General features: G+C 44.6%; 1 protein-coding gene across 7 annotated transcripts in view; it reads left to right on the top strand.

Moving 5' to 3' along the window:
- The window catches only part of TRIO (trio Rho guanine nucleotide exchange factor), a 268,574-nt gene that overhangs the window by 52,739 nt on the left and 194,522 nt on the right, over positions 1 to 21,313 (top strand). For all 7 annotated transcript variants that reach the window (XR_014529571.1, XM_083518908.1, XM_083518913.1 and 4 more), the window contains exons 2-3: positions 13,311 to 13,385; positions 19,494 to 19,608. Coding sequence is in view for 6 of the 7 variants with exons in the window: in XM_083518908.1 (XP_083375034.1) it covers positions 13,311 to 13,385; positions 19,494 to 19,608 (190 nt within the window). In the remaining variant the exon portion in view is untranslated. The remainder of the gene's footprint in view (positions 1 to 13,310; positions 13,386 to 19,493; positions 19,609 to 21,313) is intronic.

The raw sequence follows: 21,313 nt of genomic DNA on the forward strand, positions 1-21,313 counted from the left end.
CCTGCCCACCTAGCAGTTTTAAAGCACGTCAGAGTGCAAGTAGATAAATAGGTACCGCTCCAGCAGGAAGGTAAACGGCGTTTCTGTGTGCTGCTCTGGTTCGCCAGAAGCGGCTTAGCCATGCTGGCCACATGACCTGGAAGCTGTACGCCGGCTCCCTTGGCCAGTAAAGCGAGATGAGTGCTGCAACCCCAGAGTCGCGACTGGACCTAATGGTCAGGGGTCCCTTTACCTTTTAAGACTATTATAACTGGATCTAGTTTGCTGGATCCAGATTTCTCCACCTTCTTACCTGGTAAAATGGGAGCTGCTGTTTCACTGATTATTATCCAGGGGATGACTGGCAGTCCTCAAGTTTGGTAGGGGCTTGAAAGAGAACAGTTTAAAAAAATTGTCAAGATTTTCTGGTAAATGTCAAATGCATTGGTAGTTTCTGGGGGTTTGACGGTGAAAAGGACTGACTGCAAAACTGAGGAGTGGGCTGGCTTCTATTTTTGTGTGGGCGGCTCCCCACCCCCACCCCTCCCTCTAATCCGTCTGTGACCCACCAACCTGTTTTCCAGCTAAGGTAATATTTAAAAGGCTCTGTGTATCTACTTCATAGTGGGTGGAATTTTGTGTGCCTTTTATACAATCTGGAACCAAATGATCTCATCCTGGTCAGATGCTGCAGTATGAGAAAGCACGCTTTTATCCTGACTTTCAGATGAGCTAGGATTATTTTAAATATTATGCTTGGTGGGGTTTTTTGTTGTTGCTTTTGGCAGTAGTGGTCTCCTTGGCTTTTTTTTGCTCAAGAAGAGTTGGAATGCGTCCCAAGTTTGGATTGACTTGCATGTTACGTTACGTTAATTTGTTTGAGGTTGAGATGCCATCATTCACTCAGATGGCACAGTTTAGTCTTGGTTTTCTCTTGTATAAATCACGAATTTGGAGTGACTGACTCTCAACAGCGATGCTCCTTAGGAAGGAAAGTGGGCAATAAATCTGCATTTGGGGCCGTTCTGTGGACTTATCTTTACATTGTGGCGATTACAGTAATTGACTGATAACAGGAAAGTGTGATTCTGTGGTCCCAGTGCTACTGGTAAGCTGAGCATTTCCTCTTGCTACAGCAAGCAGGTTTGCAACTTCAAAACTCCTAATGTTGATCTGGCCATTGCTGATTGGTTTGCACAGCCAGCAAGCTAGAAATAATATAAAGGGCAATATGGCGGCATACTCAACTGCTAGAAACTACAGTCCTTTGATATCAAAGTGGGGAGGAGATTCACAGGAACTGCGTGTACCAGGCTTCCTCACACTTGGCCCTCCAGATGTTTTTGGCCTATAACTCCCATGATCCCTAGCTAGCAGGACCAGTGGTCAGGGATGATGGGAATTGTAGTCTCAAAAACACATGGAGGGCCAAGTTTGAGGAAGCCTGGCGTGTATGGTGCAATATCCTCATTGGACATAAAAAAGAACAGCATTCATTTAGACAATGCATAGTCAGCTCCAAGAAAAGCAGAATGTATATATTTTTTTATGCACAGTGGGGTAAATTTACATCCTCACTTTGCATAATCCTGGTTTTGGTAGCTCTGGGGAGATGGAAGGAACTGTGCCAAAATGCTTGCCTCTTCCCTCCACCCTTCCATGTGTGTTTCATCCTAAAGTTTTGGTATTTTGCTCCATTTGTAAAACAGGCACATATGTGCTGTGCCATTGGCCCTTCCTTAAATATGGTGGCTCAGTCTAGACCAGAGTCAGATGGAAAGTGAAGATTCTGTCCATAACAGAATCTTCATCCGAACCAGCAGCCTACTGGAACTAGTGATTCTTTGCAGATTCAACCTTCCTGCTGAATATAAATCTTGGCTAGTTCTGATTAAGAGACATCTTGTCAACAGCTACCTAAAGGTGATCTCCTCCACCCTATCCTTTTGGCTCTCTAACAAGAGTCCAATTCTTGTGTGGAGCCAGGGCAACCATCCCAAGTTACCATCTCTCTCTCTTTGCTTAGGAAAGCTTGCCTTGCCTGTAGATTCCTGTCCCCCTTCTTGATTCATCCTTTCCTGCTATCACCACTACTTTCTCTTCCCAGCTTTCCACACCTCGTCCCCTTCTGGTCAAGCTTGTGGCTAAGCAAGTTGTGTGATAGTCACACTGAGTGCTAGTAAATGGAACTATATATGGCAGCAGGAATAATAATAATAATAATAATAATAATAATAATAATAATAATAATAATAATTAATTTTCAAAAATTATTTATACCTCGCCCTTCCCGGTTCAGAAAACCGGGTTCTGGGCTGTTAACAACAAATTTAAAACACTTAATTGATGGAACAAGAAAAGCATAAAATACAGTATAAAACGTGAATAACAATAAATTCAAAAATCAATTTAGGGGGGAAATCCATCCAATAAACATTAGATTATCACCAGGGCTAGCTGGCTAAATTAGACCTATTTGGGCCAGCAAGGAGACCAAGGGAGAATTAGCTGTGGGATCCCAGAGTGGGTAATCTTCATAAAAAGGGGAGGGGGAGGGAAGGAAGGGGAATAAAAGATCAGGCTAAGTTCAAATAGAAAGCCAGGCAGAACAGCTCTGTCTTACAGGACCTGTGGAAGGAAGTTAAATCCTGCAGGGCCCTGGTCTCATGGGACAGAGCATTCCACCAGGTCGGAGCCATCACTGAGAAGGCAGCCTCCTGCAGGTTTTAGTCATCAGAAAAAAACTGCTTCAACCCAACCTAACAATATGTTGGGCTAACTAACTTTGAGCCTGATCCTCAAAGTGTGATACTGATGGCTCCTTGTATGCAAACTAAGTTGCTGCGGTTCTGTGGCTTTTGTGACTCTTGAATGAGTTTGGGCGGTAGTATCAAAGTTCAAACACCAGTTACGCCACCACCACTTTATGTCCTCTAAGAGCTCTCAGTCTAGGTAGCTGAAATTGCTAAAGAGTTTGGGGAATAAAGGCAGCCAAGCAAATTAAAACTTTTTTAAAAAACAGAGAAATTAACTGATTAAGAAATCCAATTAATCATATTTTCTGATCCCTTGTCCCCGATGTTCCTTCTCCCCAGCATCACCATCAAAAATGAAGATGAAAAAAAAAAGGCTTAAAAAAATAAGACTTTTCTGGCATGAGTATTCCAGAGTTGGTTTCTATTAGGGCTGGTTAACAGGCAGAAGACAACTTTGGGCGCCCCAAGAAAATTTGCAATGGTTTTTCGTCCTTCCCTTTTTCAAGTTTTAAATTCCATGTATAAGACGAGTTGTTTTTTTTAATAAAAAAGTATGTTAAAAATTTAGGGTCGTCTTAGACATGGATTGTCAGTGGCTATTTGGTGTGTTATTGGTGACTTTGTCAAAGGCTTGTGTTGATTGGCTGTCACTGTGGCAATAGGGCAGGTGATTGGCGGCTTCTGCCGGCGCGGGGACAGGCGATAGGTGGGTTTTGCGACATGTATGAGTGGGAGTGTAGGTCAGGCTGGTGAGCGATTTTGGCAATCCCCCCTAAAAAACTCAACAACTCTGGGCCACCCCCCGCAAGAAAAAGGTCAACAGCGCTGAACAATCTCCCCCCATTTTCTTAATTTGGAGTCCCCCAAAATAGGGGGCGTTTTATACCCGGCGACGGTATACCTAATGGTCAGGGATCCCTTTACTTTATGATATATAAAATGAACCCTGGAAAGAGAAGAAGGGAAGTCATTGATATTTTAAGGATGTTAAAATGAGCACTTGAAATTGTAAAACAGAAAATTTTATAAAAATGATATACAAAAGAAAAGAAAAGAAAGATCTCATAGAATCATAGATTTGTAGAGTTTGTTCATGATATGCCTCCACACCAGACAGCTGGGATTTGGAGCTTGTTGAATGTTGGAAGGTTCAAGGTGCATAAAAGAATTTGCTTCTTCACGACTACGGAACTCACTTCTGAAGGAGGGTGCCCGTGGTTGCTACCAGCTTGGATAGCTTTAAAAGAGGATTTGACAAGTTCATGGCGGAGCGGGCTATCAATGGCTGCGAACCACAATGGCTACGCTCTGCCTCCACAGACGGAAGCAGTCATGCTTCTGAATGCCAGTGGCTGGAAACCACAGGAGGAGAGTATGTTGCTCTTCTGCTTGGGTCCTGTTTGCAGAATTCCCATGGGGATCTGGTTGGCCGCTGTGAGAACAGGGTGGTGGAGGAGTAGATGGGCCACCACTAACCTCTTTTTGGTGTTCTTGTTTTCTTGTGACATGGGGACACCTCCCTCCATTAGGGCATCGCTGTCAAGATTATCAGTGAACTGATACAAAACTAGGGCATAACTTTTCTAGATGGTTCAATAAATTCAGTATTTGGTGAAAGTATTGTTCTTAAAAGCTTTCTCCTAGTCTTCTTCTTAGGTTAGTCTTGTTTCATACCATTATTGCAGCTTGTAAAGGTAAAGGACCGCTGGACGGTTAAGTCCAGTCAAAGGCGACTATGGCGTTGTGGTTCTCATCTCGCTTTCAGGCCGAGGGAGCCGGCATTTGTCCACAGACAGCTTTCTGGGTCATGTAGCATGACTAAACCACTTCTGGTGCAATGGAACACCACAACGGAAGCCAGAGCGCACGGAAACACCGTTTACCTTCCCACCACAGCAGTACTTATGTGTCTACTTGCACTGGTGTACTTTTGAACTGCTAGGTTGGCAGGAGCTGGACAGAGCAACGGGAGCTCACTTGGTCTTGGAGATTCGAACTGCCAGCCTTCCGATCGGCAAGCCCTAGGCTCAGTGGATTAGACCGCAGCGCCACCCACGCTTGTACCCAACAGTGAACTGATTAGGGTTGCCAGATTTCTAGAAGTAAAATGGAGCTTTTGGGGGAAAATGAAATTCAAAGTTGTTGAACTTTTTAAAGGAAAAAATTCTGGGAAATTCTGGACGTATGGCAACCCTTGTAGTGATGGGATATTTAGAATTACAGTGTTAGTGGCTCACTTTTGAAATGTACATAGAATTAGCATTGATTTCATATACCTAAAGGAGATTATAGCTTTATAGAACCTTTTCCTTTTAGTTGTCTGAAAAGCTTTGAAGGCCACCACAGATGAGTTAAATAGAGATTTAAATGAGTTAAATAGAGATTTGACATGAGACGATGAGTAAGTTTTAGAAATGAGTCCTTGAAAAGTGCACACAGTCATACCTCGGGTTAAAGACGCTTCAGGTTGAGCATTTTCAGGTTGCGTCCCGCAGCGACCCGGAAGTAACGGAACGGGTTACTTCCGGGTTTCGCCGCTCATGCTTGCGCAGACACTCAAAATGATGTCATGCGCAGAAGCGGTGAATTGTGACCTGCGCAGACGCAGGTTGCATTCTGCTCAGGTTTCGAACAGGGCTCCGGAACGGATCCTGTTCGCAACCAGAGGTACCACTGTAGTTCAAAAAGCAGCCAGACCCCTGAAATGGAGGGTAGAGGAAAAGCCCATCCACAGTTGTTGTTGTTTTTAAAAAACAAAACAAAACAAAACAAAACAAAACCAGAGGCCAGTCCATCTAGTGTAGGCATAGGCAAACTCAGCCCTCCAGATGTTTTGGGACTACAACTCCCATCATCCCTGACCACTGGTCCTGTTAGCTAGGGATGATGGGAGTTGTAGTCCCAAAACATCTGGAGGGCTGAGTTTGCCTATGCCTGATCTAGTGCCTTTTCGTTCCTCCAAAATTTGGGCATGGGAGGACAGCTTTGTAGGTGATAGAACTTGAAGGAGGAGAAGCCAGCCAAAGGGGTGAAAAACAAACAGGATATATGCTACAATATTGTATGGGAGCAGAACAAAAACATCTGTAAAGTGATGGGCAAAATGCTTCCTCCAGGTGCTTCCCTGTGCTCAAATCCTCCTGAGATGGCAAGGCAAATGGACAAAAGAATTATTATTTCCTTGGACTTTTATGTCCGACAACATTACTGTTGTGAAATATGGACACAGTGAGTAGAACGAAGCTTAGAAGGCATTCACAGGGCAGTTTATTCCGTTTTCACGACTTTTCCCAGCCTAGCTGTTAATTTCTGCATTGTATTTGAGGTTTCACGTGACGTAAAAGCCACTTCTGGAACTGTAGTGCTCATTTCCATAGAAAATACTAGCTGGAGCGGCTGCACTGCATTGTAGGGGTCTCTTAGCCAAATCTTTTGCAGGATGCTTAAGGAATTATTATACCTGCATTTAATGGTAGATGAGAATGTCATGCTAGAATGTTAAAATTCCTTATAGAGAACAGATATGCGTATATGAAGGCATACTTTTTTGTGATTTTTAAAAATGTACGTGATGTTCAAGGTTATATGCATTAAATGGCTCAGGACTGCAATACCTCAAGGACCGCCTCTTTCCATATGAACCTACCTGGACCCTGAGGTCATCTTCAGAGGCCCTCCTTCATGTTCCTCCTCATCAAGAGGTGCAGAAGGCAGCAACATGAAAACGGGCCTTCTCTGCAGTGGCTCCCCGTCTGTGGAATGGTCTCCCCAGGGAAGTTCGCTGGGCGCCTTCATTATACACTTTTAGGTGCCAAGCAAAAACATTCCTTTTTAACCAGGCCTTTGGTTGACCCAATTTACATCCTATGCCCTTTTAAAATGTTTTTTTTTGGGGGGGGGCTATTGGGTTGTTGTTTTTATTTTTATTCGGTATTTTGTGGTTTTATATCTTGATTTTGTTCTGTGAGCCGCCCTGAGACCCCCCCTCCTTGGGTATATAAATTCAATAAATAATAATAAAATGTTAATAACGGGGTGGGGACAAAGTATCAAATAATATCAAACAAAGTTTGGATCGCTTACGGGGGGTGGGGGTGGGAGTGTGTTGCCTGAAAGTATTATTCCTTGCCTACAGTGGGGTTTATTATCTTGGCTATTTATAGCGGAGAGTTTGTTATCTATGACATTTGTGGCTTGCGAGGATAAACAGAAAAGAAGCATTGCAAAAATGGGCAATTCTCCCCACACTCATGAAGCAAATTAGCTGTTTCATTGTTCCTGCAGAAATCTTGTGGCCCTGTTAAATTCAGGCTCGTCAAAGCATAAACGACTGTGCTTTGTTAGGTCAGGTAGGAACGACGTGAAGCCCAGTTCGTGAATCGATACGGTTCAAGCGTCTGCACGGAATAACGAGATAATAATTCCCCTCCCGTGTGCTGCGTGCAAGCGGGATTCAAATAAGGGAGCTCTTTCTAAGCTCCCCAGCTCGGATCTCGGCTGCGCTGCCTTGCACTCTCGCAAATCCGGCGAATACTGCAGGCATTGCAGTGGCAGCAGGAGCTGCAGACTGCCCTGATTTTGAAAAGATGACATCATCTCTATTAATGTGCGGTGCTGAGGATGCTGGAGGGAGGGATGCCGAGGCAGTGTGTGAGTAGAGATGGATGCAGATATTTATGGATCTGTACACGCATGCAGCAATTTTCAGAAACCCTTCTTGTTCAGACCTCAGCTATAGATGTTCTGGGGTTATTTACTTTTTAAAAAAACAACCTTGTAAATGGCTGGTGCTAGGCATGAATTTCATGGCACACTTAGAGGGGGGAAAGAGGCACAATTTGTTTCTGGGTAAATAACCAACAATGAAATGCAGACTACTTTATTTGGTAATTGCTGATGCTTACCTGGGCTGAAATCCATTCTGGAGGGAATCGTTTTAAGGCAACCTTTTAAAAGACATGGAGTGTTTCCAGCTTTGTTGATATATTTATTTTATTGTTGGGATTTAATGAAAGGGCACCCAGTTCACAAAACCACCCCCGCCTTTCCCCTTCAGGATGTGTAGAACATCTTAATTTGGCCATAAACGGGTATTCTTGTATTTTATTAAGGCATTCCTCAAGAGTTGGGAGATATTGATTTCTTTGGATATCTGGAATAAATGAGCTATATATTTAAAAAGGGGGTGGGGTGGGGACCGGGACTTATATGCTTTTACCAAATGTAAAAAGCTGGTCAAAAGAATTGCCCACAAAAATGCAAGTATGGAAAAGCTGGCCACCTCCCAGAACAAAGGAAGCTGAGAGGGGGAATGGAATTAACAGGTAACACTGTGAGTAATGCAGTAGGGAGGAGAGAGGTGTATAGATTTAAAGCTCGTTGGTTTGCTACTGACCATCCTCTCTTGGTCCAACTCCAGATGGTTGGGTGGAAAGTCTGAAGGCTGGGGGATGTTGCAGATGATGCGTTTGTGTGTAACCACCCCTCCCCTAATGATTTTCAAAGTATTTCCAGCAGAAAAGTCTGAAATTGTTTTGTGTGTTGCATAAACGTATCTCATTCCAGGGTACAGTGGTACCACGGGTTAAGAACTTAATTTGTTCTGGAGGTCCGTTCTTAACCTGAAACTGTTCTTAACCTGAAGCATCACTTTAGCTAATGGGGCCTCCCGCTGCCGCCGCGCCGCCAAAGCACGATTTCTGTTCTCATCCTGAAGCAAAGTTCTTAACCTGAAGCACTATTTCTGGGTTAGCGGAGTCTGTAACCTGAAGTGTCTGTAACCTGAGGTACCACTGTACTTACCCAAGTTAAGAGAATTGCATTAAAAGTTCTTAAGCTAACGTAGCCGATTTCTTTGTAAGCCCATACGAAAGCTCTGTGCAGGGATCAAACACAGGCATAGGCAAACTCGGCCCTCCAGATGTTTTGGGACTAAAACTCCCATCATCCCTAGCTAACAGGACCAGTGGTCAGGGATGATGGGAGTAGTAGTCCCAAAACATCTGGAGGGCCGAGTTTGCCTATGCCTGATCAAACTGAAGCTCAAAGTTTAAAAGTACAGGGTCGTTTCTAGTTTGGGTAAGTATCTTCGTGGTCACAAGGCATCAGATACCTTTTGGAAGTGGGCCAAACATGCAGTGAAGCTCCTTTGATGGAAGAGTGCACCAACGTGTCTCTCCTAGGTTTGAATTCAGGAGCAGGTATATTTTTCCAGCGGTGCCAGCCAATGAATTTTATGTCTGCACCCGCGAACTGTGACTCGGAGGGGTCCTGTGAAATTGTAATGGAGGTGAATGGCTGCAAAGCAATTAGCAGCAGGCAGAGCCTGATTCCCATTTCATTTGCTTGCCATATCAGTTTGGCATTAGGTACCTGTACATGTAAGGGACGTGGGTGGTGCTGTGGGTTAAAACACAGAGCCTAGGACTTGCCGATCAGAAGGTCGGCGGTTCGAATCCCTGCAACGGGGTAAGCTCCCGTTGCTCGGTCCCTGCTCCTGCCAACCTAGCAGTTCGAAAACACATCAAAGTGCAAGTAGATAAATAGGTACCACTCTGGCTGGAAGGTAAACGGCGTTTCTGAGCACTGCTCTGGTTCGCCAGAAGCGGCTTAGTCATGCTGGCCACATGACCCGGAAGCTGTACGCTGGCTCCCTCGGCCAATAAAGCGAGATGAGCGCCACAACTCCAGAGTCGGTCACGACTGGACCTAACGGTCAAGGGTCCCTTTACCTTTACCTGTACATGTGGGACCCTCCCAGACTCCTTCGCTCATCATTTCAGGGCCCCTGGAATGTGAGAGGCAACGCCTCATAAAAGATATTACACAGTGCAGGATTATTCATGAACAGTAGCTTCATATAAAGTCGGCCTGGATTGGATCAATTTTAAATCATTGGCAATTTCCATCCGCTTCTTGCATTTCCAAACTCATACATTATCCCAACAAGCATGCGTACTAATTGGCTGCTAGAAGAGTTGAAATCTATTTTTCTTGCAGCTAAATAAAGTATGGGTAGCTACCAAGGAGAATAATTCGGAACATCTGGTCATGTTGCCCGTTTCCATTTTGTGCCTTGGAATGAATGTGTGTTGGAATTGATATACAGTGGTACCTCAGGTTAAGTACTTACCGTATTTTTCGCTCTATAAGACGCACCAGACCATAGGACGCACCTAGTTTTTGGAGGAGGAAAACAAGAAACAAAATATTCTGAATCTCAGAAGCCAGAACAGCAAGAGGGATCGCTGCGCAGTGAAAGTAGCAATCCCTCTTGCTGTTCTGGCTTCTGGGATAGCTGCACAGCCTGCATTCGCTCCATAAGACGCACACACATTTCCCCTTACTTTTTAGGAGGGAAAAAGTGAGTCTTATAGAGCAAAAAATACGGTAATTCGTTCTGGAGGTCTGTACTTAACCTGAAACTGTTCTTAACCTGAAGCACCACTTTAGCTAATGGGGCTTGCTGCTGCTGCTGCTGCGCCGCCAGAGCACGATTTCTGTTCTCATCCTGAAGCAAAGTTCTTAACCTGAAGCACTATTTCTGGGTTAGCGGAGTCTGTAACCTGAAGCGTATGTAACCTGAAGTGTATGTAATCTGAGGTACCACTGTAGAACAATGCTGTTGCTATGCAAGCACTCTCCCCATCATAGGTGAGACCTTGTGCAGGGCTCAGGCTGACAGCTATAAGACAGCCGAGCTTTGATGCTTTGACAGAGGAGCAGTCCTCTCCTTGTTGCTAGCTCAACCTTTGCTGAAAGGAGTCCAGCTTGCTCCAGCAGTCATTTATGTTAACAGAGTGAGGTAGATCCCGGTGGCAGTTGGGCTTCTGAGATGGAGTCCTCTGAGGACGTCAGTATGACATCCTTGGGCCAGAGGGGTGCGCTAATATCATAGGCTCATATTGCAGATGTGGCCGCCGAGATCATATAACACTGGTCCTGAAAGATCTTCATTGGCTCCCAGTACATTTCCAAGCACAATTCAAAGTGCTGGTGCTGACCTTTAAAGCCCTAAACAGCCTCGGCCCAGTATACCTGAGGAAGGTTTCCACCCCCATCGCTCAGCCCGGACACAGGTTCAGCTCTGAGGGCCTTCTGGATGTTCCCTCCCTGTGGGAAGTGAGGTTACAGGGAACCAGGCAGAGGGCCTTCTTGGTAGTGGCGCCCGCCCTGTGGAACGCCCTCCCATCAGATGTCAAGGAAATAAACAACTACAGTGGTACCTCTAGTTGTGTTCCGCTCTTGTTACAGACTTTCAGCTTATGAACGCGGCAAACCCGGAAGTTTACTTCCGGGTTTGCCACACACACGTGCGCAGAAGCGCTCGGTCGCGCCACGCACGTGCACGGAAGAGGCGCTCTAGTTGCAGACTTTTCAGGGTGCGAATGGCATCCCAAACCAGATTAAATCTGCAACTAGAGGTACCACTGTACCTGACTTTTAGAAGACATCTGAAGACAGCTCTGTTTAGGGAATTTTTTAATGTTTGATGTTTTATTGTGTTTTTAATATTCCATTGGGAGCTGCCCAGAGTGACTGGGGAGGCCCGGCCAGATGGGAGGGGTATAAATAATTCATCATCATCATCATCATCAGGGGATTGCCCCGCATGCAGTTCCCCTTCTGACATTAGTCCTTAGTTTCATTCCCTGAAGAAAAGGGAGTCATCTTCCAGGATCATGACATGCACAAGGCAGCTTACAAAAGAGATGAACTGTACAACCTTAACACCAAACAAATTAACAAGCAAGCAGAGGTTTTAAAAAGCAAATCACACAACGGAAGATTGAGGGCGGTGGGATTGCACTCTCCTCGCCTTCCCTGGCTTTAGTTTATCCTGCCAGCCGTAACCAGCACTGTTTGTTTAGGGAAGTAAATGTGAGATTAAGAGGTTGTGTTTCGCCATTCTATAGGTATCTAAGGATACTAAGCAAGATCACTTACTCGCAGACTAAAGGACCGAAAGTTTGCATGAGGAAAGGCTGTTGGTTAACTGGGCAGTGTAATGTGCCTGTCGTGAAAAATAAAATGTCCACGTTGTTTTGGATAATGCAACTATCTGCATTTTCTGGAAACAATTGAAGACATTTTGTTCTGATAAGCTTACCCAACTGGATAAAAGTTTAATGGCATCCCAAACCAGATTAAATCTGCAACTAGAGGTACCACTGTACCTGACTTTTAGAAGACATCTGAAGACAGCTCTGTTTAGGGAATTTTTTAATGTTTGATGTTTTATTGTGTTTTTAATATTCCATTGGGAGCTGCCCAGAGTGACTGGGGAGGCCCGGCCAGATGGGAGGGGTATAAATAATTCATCATCATCATCATCATCAGGGGATTGCCCCGCATGCAGTTCCCCTTCTGACATTAGTCCTTAGTTTCATTCCCTGAAGAAAAGGGAGTCATCTTCCAGGATCATGACATGCACAAGGCAGCTTACAAAAGAGATGAACTGTACAACCTTAACACCAAACAAATTAACAAGCAAGCAGAGGTTTTAAAAAGCAAATCACACAACGGAAGATTGAGGGCGGTGGGATTGCACTCTCCTCGCCTTCCCTGGCTTTAGTTTATCCTGCCAGCCGTAACCAGCACTGTTTGTTTAGGGAAGTAAATGTGAGATTAAGAGGTTGTGTTTCGCCATTCTATAGGTATCTAAGGATACTAAGCAAGATCACTTACTCGCAGACTAAAGGACCGAAAGTTTGCATGAGGAAAGGCTGTTGGTTAACTGGGCAGTGTAATGTGCCTGTCGTGAAAAATAAAATGTCCACGTTGTTTTGGATAATGCAACTATCTGCATTTTCTGGAAACAATTGAAGACATTTTGTTCTGATAAGCTTACCCAACTGGATAAAAGTTTTTACCACTAGTGTCTACTTGCTAGGGTTTTAGTCTTGCTTTAAATATACTTGTGTTTTAACTGTCATTAATTATCTTACCTGTAAATTGCATTGAGAAGGTGATTTAGAAGGCAATTAATAAATGTAATTATAATAATAAATAACAATTTTGCAGCTTACCTTGAAAAATGTCACACTGTCTTCATTGGTGTTCAGTTCCTATTAAGTGTGTTTTTGGATTGCAGCCTAAATATTTGCAGCACAATGATAAATACATGGCAATACTTATTGTGTCATACTTCTAGTGCTTGACCTCTCGGCTCATATTTTGGACCTGTTTATGTTCTCTTATGGGCTTTGAAATATATGTGTGAGGGTAATGGACTCAGATTTAAGATTTTATAACTGCAGTTGTTAGAGTAGGCTTGTATTGCATGTGGGTGACATTTAAACTAAGCTGTTTTTTAAAAATCTGATTTTAGGGCTGCTGTTCTACTACAGCTGCATTGGATAGGGTAGAGTTTTTCATGGGGAACTGTCCAATAAGCAGTCTTCTTCGCTCTCCGCAGTGTAATATGAAATGGTACAATCCATAAAAAAGCTATACCATGAAATGCTATAGTCCCAGAAACTTTTGTCTTTGTTGAATATGTATAGCTCAGTTCTCTTCTGGGAAACGCATATTGATCTTAAAGCCAAGTAACCTCCATTTTATTTATTTCTTCAGGATTTCGTAAAAATGATGAAATGAAAGCTATGGAAGTCCTGCCAATCTTGAAGGAGAAAGTTGCATACCTGTCAGGTAAGGAGATGCATTTTGTGTACAATCTTATTTCATGGATATTTATTCAGTGCTCACCGGCAACACAATGTTGTCCATTTTTACTCAGCAGTCAGGCTCAGTTGGGTCAGTTGAATTTACCTGCATGGGAGTGTGTTTTGGGCTTGCCGTCTAGGACATGAATGAGGTGTTGGCGGCAAAATAAAATATAAGATGCTTTGAAGAAAAAATTAACCAGGTGAGACATCCTAAACAGTTTCTGATGGGTTTGCCTTACTGGTTAAAAAAAATGAAAGGTTAAGGACCCCTGGACGGTTAAGTCCAGTCAAAGGTGACTATGGGGTTGCGGCGCTCATCTCGCTTTCAGGCTGAGGGAGCTGGCGTTTGTCCACAGAGAGCTTTCTGGGTCATGTGGCCAGCATGACTAAACTGCTTCTGGTACAACGGGGACACCGTGATGGAAACCAGAGTGCACGGAAAAGCCGTTTACCTTCCTGCTGGATCGGTACCTATTTATCTACTTGCACTGGCATGCTTTCGAACTGCTAGGTTGGCAGGAGCTGGGACAGAGCAACGGGAGCTCACCCTTTTGTGGGGATTCGAACCGCCGACCTTCTGATCAGCAAGGTTCAGTGGTTTAGACCACAGCGCCACCCACGTGTGCCTGAAGCTGTTACGGCATTTCAAAACCAGCTAGTTTCTAAATCTCTGGAAGAGCAGGAACTGAAAGCCGGTTGGTGAAAGAATTGGACCCTAAACATTGAAATGAGCTTTCTACGGCCCCATACGTCACTAGGTAGCTTTCCAGAGAGCAGCACGCAATGTGCTTTAATGGTTTGCGGCTGTTAAATAGACTACGTCTGTGACATTCTTTCAAGTTTAAACACTTTAAAAGCTGTTGGGATTATCGTGGAGCAGTCTTTTCGCCCACAATCCCTAAGCAACTGACTACTTAAAAGGATGTGTTCTGCCTCCCAGCTCTGTTTGGTTTAGCGGTGTGAAATCGCAGAATGCAAAAAAAAGGGTTTTAACTCTGTCCTATCGCCGCGGCCCAGATTTGCTTGAAAAACCCACTCGCTGGGCTCAAAACAGCACCCTCCCCTTTGACGCATCCCAACAAAAAATAAATGCGAATGCTGCTTATATAGTTGTGTTATTGTGCTCGTAGGAAAACATTTAGCTCTGTATAATGCTTTTCAAACTCGGAAATCTCTGATTTGAATCTCATCTTAGCCATAAGTAGCCTGAGGAAAATTCCAAATCTGAGTTATGAGGATAATTATTCTGATTAGAGACAAGAAGCTCCTTTTTTGAAAGGGGGGATGCAAAAAAAAAAAGGGAGCCCCCTCCCTTTCCCCTAAAAACTGAAAAATGTTGGACTATGACATATGAAAGGGTAGCGAAGTTTGTTTCAGTCTGGGCAAGCCTTCGGTTGTTTATTATTATTATTATTATTATTATTATTATTATTATTATTATTACTGCCTTTCATCTGAGAATGGCAGGGTGGTTTACAATATAAAAACTCAATAATGCACAACAAAGTAACAAAACCAGTAACACCCTGCCACACACACAATTTAAAAGGACATAGATTGTGTTAATAGCCAAAGGCCTGAGACAAGAGGAGTCCTAGAAATCCATGATAAATAGAACAAATATGAAGAAGCTGAAACTGAACGATAGCTCAGGAAAGGGGACTGATAATATTTCATGTAGTATTCATTGAGTCTTGGTTTCCTCCCTTTCTTCGCAGCTCTTTTTATGGAAATAAGTGCTTTATTTCTGCTTGACACTTAGCTCATGGTGCCTAAGGTTAGTAAGGGTCACGTGTTGCATGTTCTGCCACCGTGAGCAATGGCCCCGACACAAGTTACCACCTTTTAGTGGAGGCAAAACAATAGAGAAGATTTCTGAGATCCCAAATTCAAGCATGATTTATCTGACCGTTGCGCAGGAGCCCAGAAAAGCACTGACGCCGTAAGTCAAGACGCACACTCCCTCCCAACCCCATAACTGTACTTGGGGGGGAACTCAGAACCTTCAGAGTGCTACATGGTCAAAGTTAGCTCTGTACCCCTCAGCCAAGTTTGGGGCTGGCAGTGGGGTATCCGATTTGTAGACATTTTGAGTGTTAGGAATATGGTTCCGTCTTTCTCAATTTCTAATAGTCAAGGTGGCGTAGAACAGCCATTTTTGCTGACCTTTGTTTTACTCCAGACACTGCTTGTATGTTGGTTAGGACAAGCCATACTTGTATGGGCCCTCGAAGTGTGAGATAGAAATTTCTCTATAAATAAGTCAGTCAGTCAGTCTTATACGAGTGAACTATTCCCAAATCAAGCTGAGCTCTCAAATCAACCTACACACACACACACACACACACACACACACACACAGATAGTTGTACCTCAGAAGTCGAATGGAATCCGTTCCCGAAGTCCGTTCGACTTCTAAAACATTCGGAAACCAAGGTGTGACTTCCGATTGGCTGCAGGACCTGGTTGGACGTTCGGGTTTCAAAGAACGTTTGCAAACCGGAACACTCACTTCTGGGTTTGCGACAGTCGGAAGCCAAAATGTTAGACTCCCAAGGCGTTCAGGATCTAAGGTACGACTGTACAGCCTAGGCTTTAGTCGGGGTAGTTTGGTCTATGGTTAGCAGAAGATATGCGCCCTAGATTCCATGTTACATCTTTCACCAAGATGGGCCTCGGTTTCTTAATCAAAATGCCTGCCTTTTGCTAGGGATCTTCTGTAGCTGCGTAAGAGGCAGCCTACCTGCTTTTTATGTCAGCCGGTGAAAGTATATGGAGCTAGAACCATTTTTCTCTTTTTGTTTCATGGGCTGCAGTTCTGTGGTTCTCTCGTTCATTGTTCTTGGTTAAACAAGACTGTGTTTTCTCATCCGGGAGAGCTGACTAAGCTCAACTCGCCCTCGGTGTAAGTCTTTCTCTGCTAAGCCAAGTTAACGGAGCAACGTGGAGCTGATAGGTAGTTAGACTTTGGAAGTTTAAAGTTTCTCTTTGTTATCCTGGTAGTGCCTCATAATATATGAGTCCAACAATGCTCTAACCCCGGTAAGTGTTGGTATCTATTGACAATGTCTCTCTCCTGTGTTAGAATATCTTTAGTTTTGGCAGTAAAGCTGGAATAACTGAGCACCCATCTAATCTGGGCTTCTACATGACCCCTGGAGACCCCAGTGGGTTCTTGCTGTTGTGTTTCAGGGCAGAGGTGGTGTTGCCCTGTGTGTAAAACTGGGTGACACCATTTTTTCTTGGTTTACTGTACTCCAGAAATGTGTGAATCCTAATCAGAGATGACTGTCAAAGATTAGTGCTAGAGAGAGATCAATATCTTATTGGGTTTGGGTTCATTAACTGTTGCACATTCCTTTTCTGCCCCCGCCAAGCCCACATTCCTGGAGATTATAATTTTGCAATAGCGTTAAAATAAAGAAGAAAAAGACCTTCCCCCCCTTTTTAAAAAAGGCTGTGTAACTGTATAGATATGTTTGTTTAATTTAAAACATTTATTATGAGCTTTTCATTGCAAATACAACTCCTGAGCAGGTTACAAATGAAAGCAGTTCTGGATATAGATACTAAAAAGCAAGGCAGGTGGTTAAGAAACCAGCTGAAATAAACCTCAGCACTGGCACCAAAGTCCACAAACTGCTGTGTTGAATAACCAGGCCTTCATTTGGTTTCGAAAGGCTAAAGTAGTGGGTGAGTCTCCATGGCAGATCTCTACAAATAGCATGGTTGTTCCGTAATTGATTGGCTAATTTAACTAGAGTGAGCTGGAAAATTGTCCTGGGGGTGATAATAAAAACAGGTAAAGTTGCGCAGTTATGGGAGGAGTTGAAACTGATGAGATTGCTTTTTGTGCCTTTGCTCCACTGCAGTAAGTCCAACAAAAATTGTCTTCTGGCATTCCTTTTAAGTCAGGGGTTGGCAACCTAAGGCCCATGGGCCACAAGCGGCCCACAGGAGTCATTTAATCGGCCCCCGAGCCGCCCCCGAACCGAGCCGCCCACTCGGCGAGTCCCCGCCTGCTGCGCTAAACCAGCGCAGTGACTTGCTTCCACGGCACTGAAAATTGTGCATGCGCAGATGCTGAAAACTGCGTCTACGCGGACGCCGGAAATCATGTGCGCATGATCCGGCCCAGGGAGGGATCTCCGCTGGAGTGAACCAGCCCAGGCGAGGTAAACCTTGCCGACCTCTGTTTTAAGTGGTATAGTAATACTGATGTTAGTGATGGATGCCTCTACTTCCCCATAATTGGATCTTAAGTTAAGCACGCAGCATCACCAGGAATGCAAATAGTCCCCTGGACGTCAAGGAAATAGTCACAGCAGTGGCCACAGACTTTCCATGTCAGGTTTGGCACATGTCCTTTGTCCTTTCTCAAAAGGGGGCCAAGGTAGGAGATGAAGGAACGTCTGATGAGGTCATAGCCAGTCCTGGCTCCGTATCGTTTTGCACACTGTGCATGCAGCTGACTCCGCCATGTGTTCATTGCAGCTCAGTGTTTTGCTGTCTTTTGCAAATGCCTCAGCTTCTATCTCTTGTAGCCTTCAAGGGCCCCAGTAATGGATGCAGAAGGCACATGATATAGTTGCTGCTGTGAAGCTAAGGTTTCCGGGATCTGGCCAGTGTCTGCATGGAAGACTAACTGGGAACTCCGTGCAGCCTTCTCTATAAAGTCCTTGGAAGTAGGGATAGGGTTGTTGGTTTTCTGGCTTCGAAGAACAATCCTGGTCTGCATGTTTTTGTAGTGGTCATGTTGCTCCAATAAGTAGCTTTCTGTTCTCGGCCTTTCCAAGTGGTATGAGAGGCGTTGTAGAGTGTTATTAGGAGTACCAGTAATTTCTCTACCACTGTAAGTGTGCAAAGTGGTTCATAGACACCTAGTTAGCTGGATGAGACTGGGCAGGGGAATGGGAGGAGCAACAGAGGGGTGTGGTCAGGGACTGGCTGGACAATGAGGAAGTGTAGGAGGAGCCACCCTAGGGAAGCTTCAGAAGAGGACACGGTGGGATACGGGAACACAGATCAGAGGATGGAAGCGGGGGCAGAATGGCTGGATGCTGAACAAGTAACAGGCTCGAGTGAGAGAGAGGAAGAAGAGGCAGAAAACACTGCAGATGTAGGACAGGTAGCGGAGGAGGAGGAAGGGGCTGAGGCTGCAACAAATTCACAAGAGCCTGCCAGTCCTACTGTATTCCGCTCCGCTCCGCTTCCCTCTTGTCTCTGGGAACTTGGAGACTTTTGCATGTAGCAGAACGACGAGCAGAGACTGCAGGGGAAACAGCCTGACAGGGAGGAGACTTAGGGGGAAGTGGGAGGCTGGATTGTCAGTTCTGGCATCTGCTTGCAATAGGTTTCTTTGTATTCTGTTTCCTTGAATAAAGAATCAACTTTACTGCAGGTCAGTTTCCGTTCTGACCTGCAGCTCACAGGTGTGAGCAATAGATAGTGTTGGCATTGGGAGTGGAAGATCTGGGTTCAAATCTCCATTTCACCTTCCAAGCTTATTGGTACAAGGTCCCAGGGTACGGTTTGAAGGCACATGAGGCCACCACCTTGCTAAAAACTAAGCAAATTGTAGTCTGATCCGTGTCTGGATGGTTCACTGTCTGAGAATCACATCTACGCTGCCTTTGGTTCCATGATGGAAGGAAGGCCAGATACAAATGCAATAAAATAAAGCACAAAATAAATGTTCAGGGTTGTTTGGGGGATTAACAAAGGGTTGCTCTGTGAATGCTGATCTTGAGTCCTGGGACAAAGGCTGGAATGCCAATGTGTTCAGATAAATATTAAATATTTACTTCCAGCATGTTCAGCGTGGTTCTTGTAGACCTGAAAACAAGACCTTTTGTAAACTGCTTGTCCCCTGGTGGTGTGTGTGTGTGTTTGTTTTCAGCAAGATCTTAAAACATATTGGCAACATCTTTTTATTGAGCCAAAGCCACGCTTGTAGAAATGAACATGTGTAGAATCCCGTGCTGTCTTCTCAAATGCGTACTGTCAGATTTCAGCCCTCCCCTGGGCAAAATCTCTTATCGCCAATGCGCACCGTAGCCTGCAGTTGGCACTCAATATGTTTCTTTTTCAGGTGGAAGAGATAAGCGCGGAGGCCCCATTCTAACATTTCCAGCTCGCAGCAACCATGATAGAATACGACAAGAGGACCTTAGGAGGCTCATTTCATACCTAGCTTGTATTCCTAGGTAAGGGCATCTTCCCTGTATTATGATTTGAAGCTGCGCTACTTTGCTTCGCTGTGTCAAAACAGTTTAAAAGGGAGTCCTGTGTGGGTTCATATCAAGTTCATGTTCCTCTAACCTTCCAGTTGTTTAAGGAGATGTAACTCAGCAACCAGGCATGCTTCTCTGGAGAATTCAGATTGCTCTCAAAGAAGAAGCAGATCACCATAAAGTTGGAGTAAGGTTGTTTTTCTGCACCAATCTCGCCCTGAATGATCGGGGCTGCAATTAACAACGACAACAACAGCAAATGCATTATTCCAAGAGGATTGCCCTTAACCAGGAGTGCAAAGTGAATTGTGGCGTGAAGCCAAAGCCTGAATCACTATTGCTGCATTTGCTAGCGTTTTTCAGGTTGCAAGACTAGTTTATGCAACTGGTGATAAACTCAGATGATTAAAACAAACCTATCCCTGGACTGTACCACTTCCTGCAGCGGGTTTGTGGTTGTGGGGCACTTGTCTCTGTGCATACATATGTACACTATTCCACATTTACAGACAAATTGAAAACAGCATGTCAGGGAAAGGGTTCACCCTAGTCATCTCTTTGACATAATTTTTCCTGGGGGTGGGAGTGTGTGTGTGTGTGTTAGCCTTGGACTGTGCAACCTACGCCTGCTGCCTGAAGTGGCAGAGTCCGGGAAGAGCTTTACCACATGATTCTGTGGATTTATAAGCTATTCCGAATTTATGAGCTTTTTGGCAAAGGAAGAAACCAGTGTTCCAAGGAACAAGGGAGAAAGTGGCTTTTTGCGAACCGTAGCTTCTTGAGTACCGGCCTTGTTGAGAGTTATTTGTGACTTTGGCCAATTTAGGTGCTTTGGCAAAGTGGCAACACTTAAAATATGTTTTTCCTGGTTCACACTAGGCCGAAGCTGCTGCTTCTTTTTTAAAAGTGCCAGTTTCACAGGGGGAGGACATTTCGTTGAACCGACTATTAATTCCAGAGTAAAGTTTGCACCTTATAAATGGTACTGAACATGACTCTGCAAGACTGCTCTTCAACCCAGAAATAGCTCACATCTGAGCTGGCTGCCTCTCCTTCAGTCGGTCAGAATAATATTGAGTGAAGTGTAAATTTCCTCCTTAGGGCCAGCTGGCCTTACTGTATCTGGTTATGAATTGTAGGGCTTCAGAGCTTTCCAAAAGACTCGGCGTGGACCGAATGCCAGGCTGAATTTAGGCACTGGTAGCATTTGACTTGAGTAGTCAAGTACACAGCTCTTTGTTTTTTCTTTTGCCACTTAAGTAGGTTGTTTGGACAATGGGCAAGTCAGCAAGGCACCTTCGTGAAGGAAGGGAGCATTGTGGGATGGCTGACGAACATTAGAGAGTAGTTTTTGTCAGCATTGGAAACTTGGGCAGCGAGCTTAGCCACTCATTTGGAGGCAGCTGATAGCTGCTAACCTGGATGGCTTTAAAACAGGGTTAGGGAGATTCATAGGATTAGGCCAGCTCCTTGAAGAATAGGATGCTGGACTACAGGGGCCATTGGCCTGATCCAGTAGGTAAAGGTAAAAGTAAAGGGATCCCTGACCATTAGGTCCAGTCGTGACCGACTCTGCGGTTGCGGCACTCCTCTAGCTTTATTGGCTGAGGGAGCTGGCGTACAGTTTCCGGGTCATGTGGCCAGCATGACTAAGCCGCTTCTGGTGAACCAGAGCAGC

This window comes from Podarcis liolepis (assembly GCF_965112155.1).
Source record: "Podarcis liolepis genome assembly, chromosome: 8".
In the NCBI taxonomy this organism is placed as follows: Eukaryota; Metazoa; Chordata; class Lepidosauria; order Squamata; family Lacertidae; genus Podarcis; species Podarcis liolepis.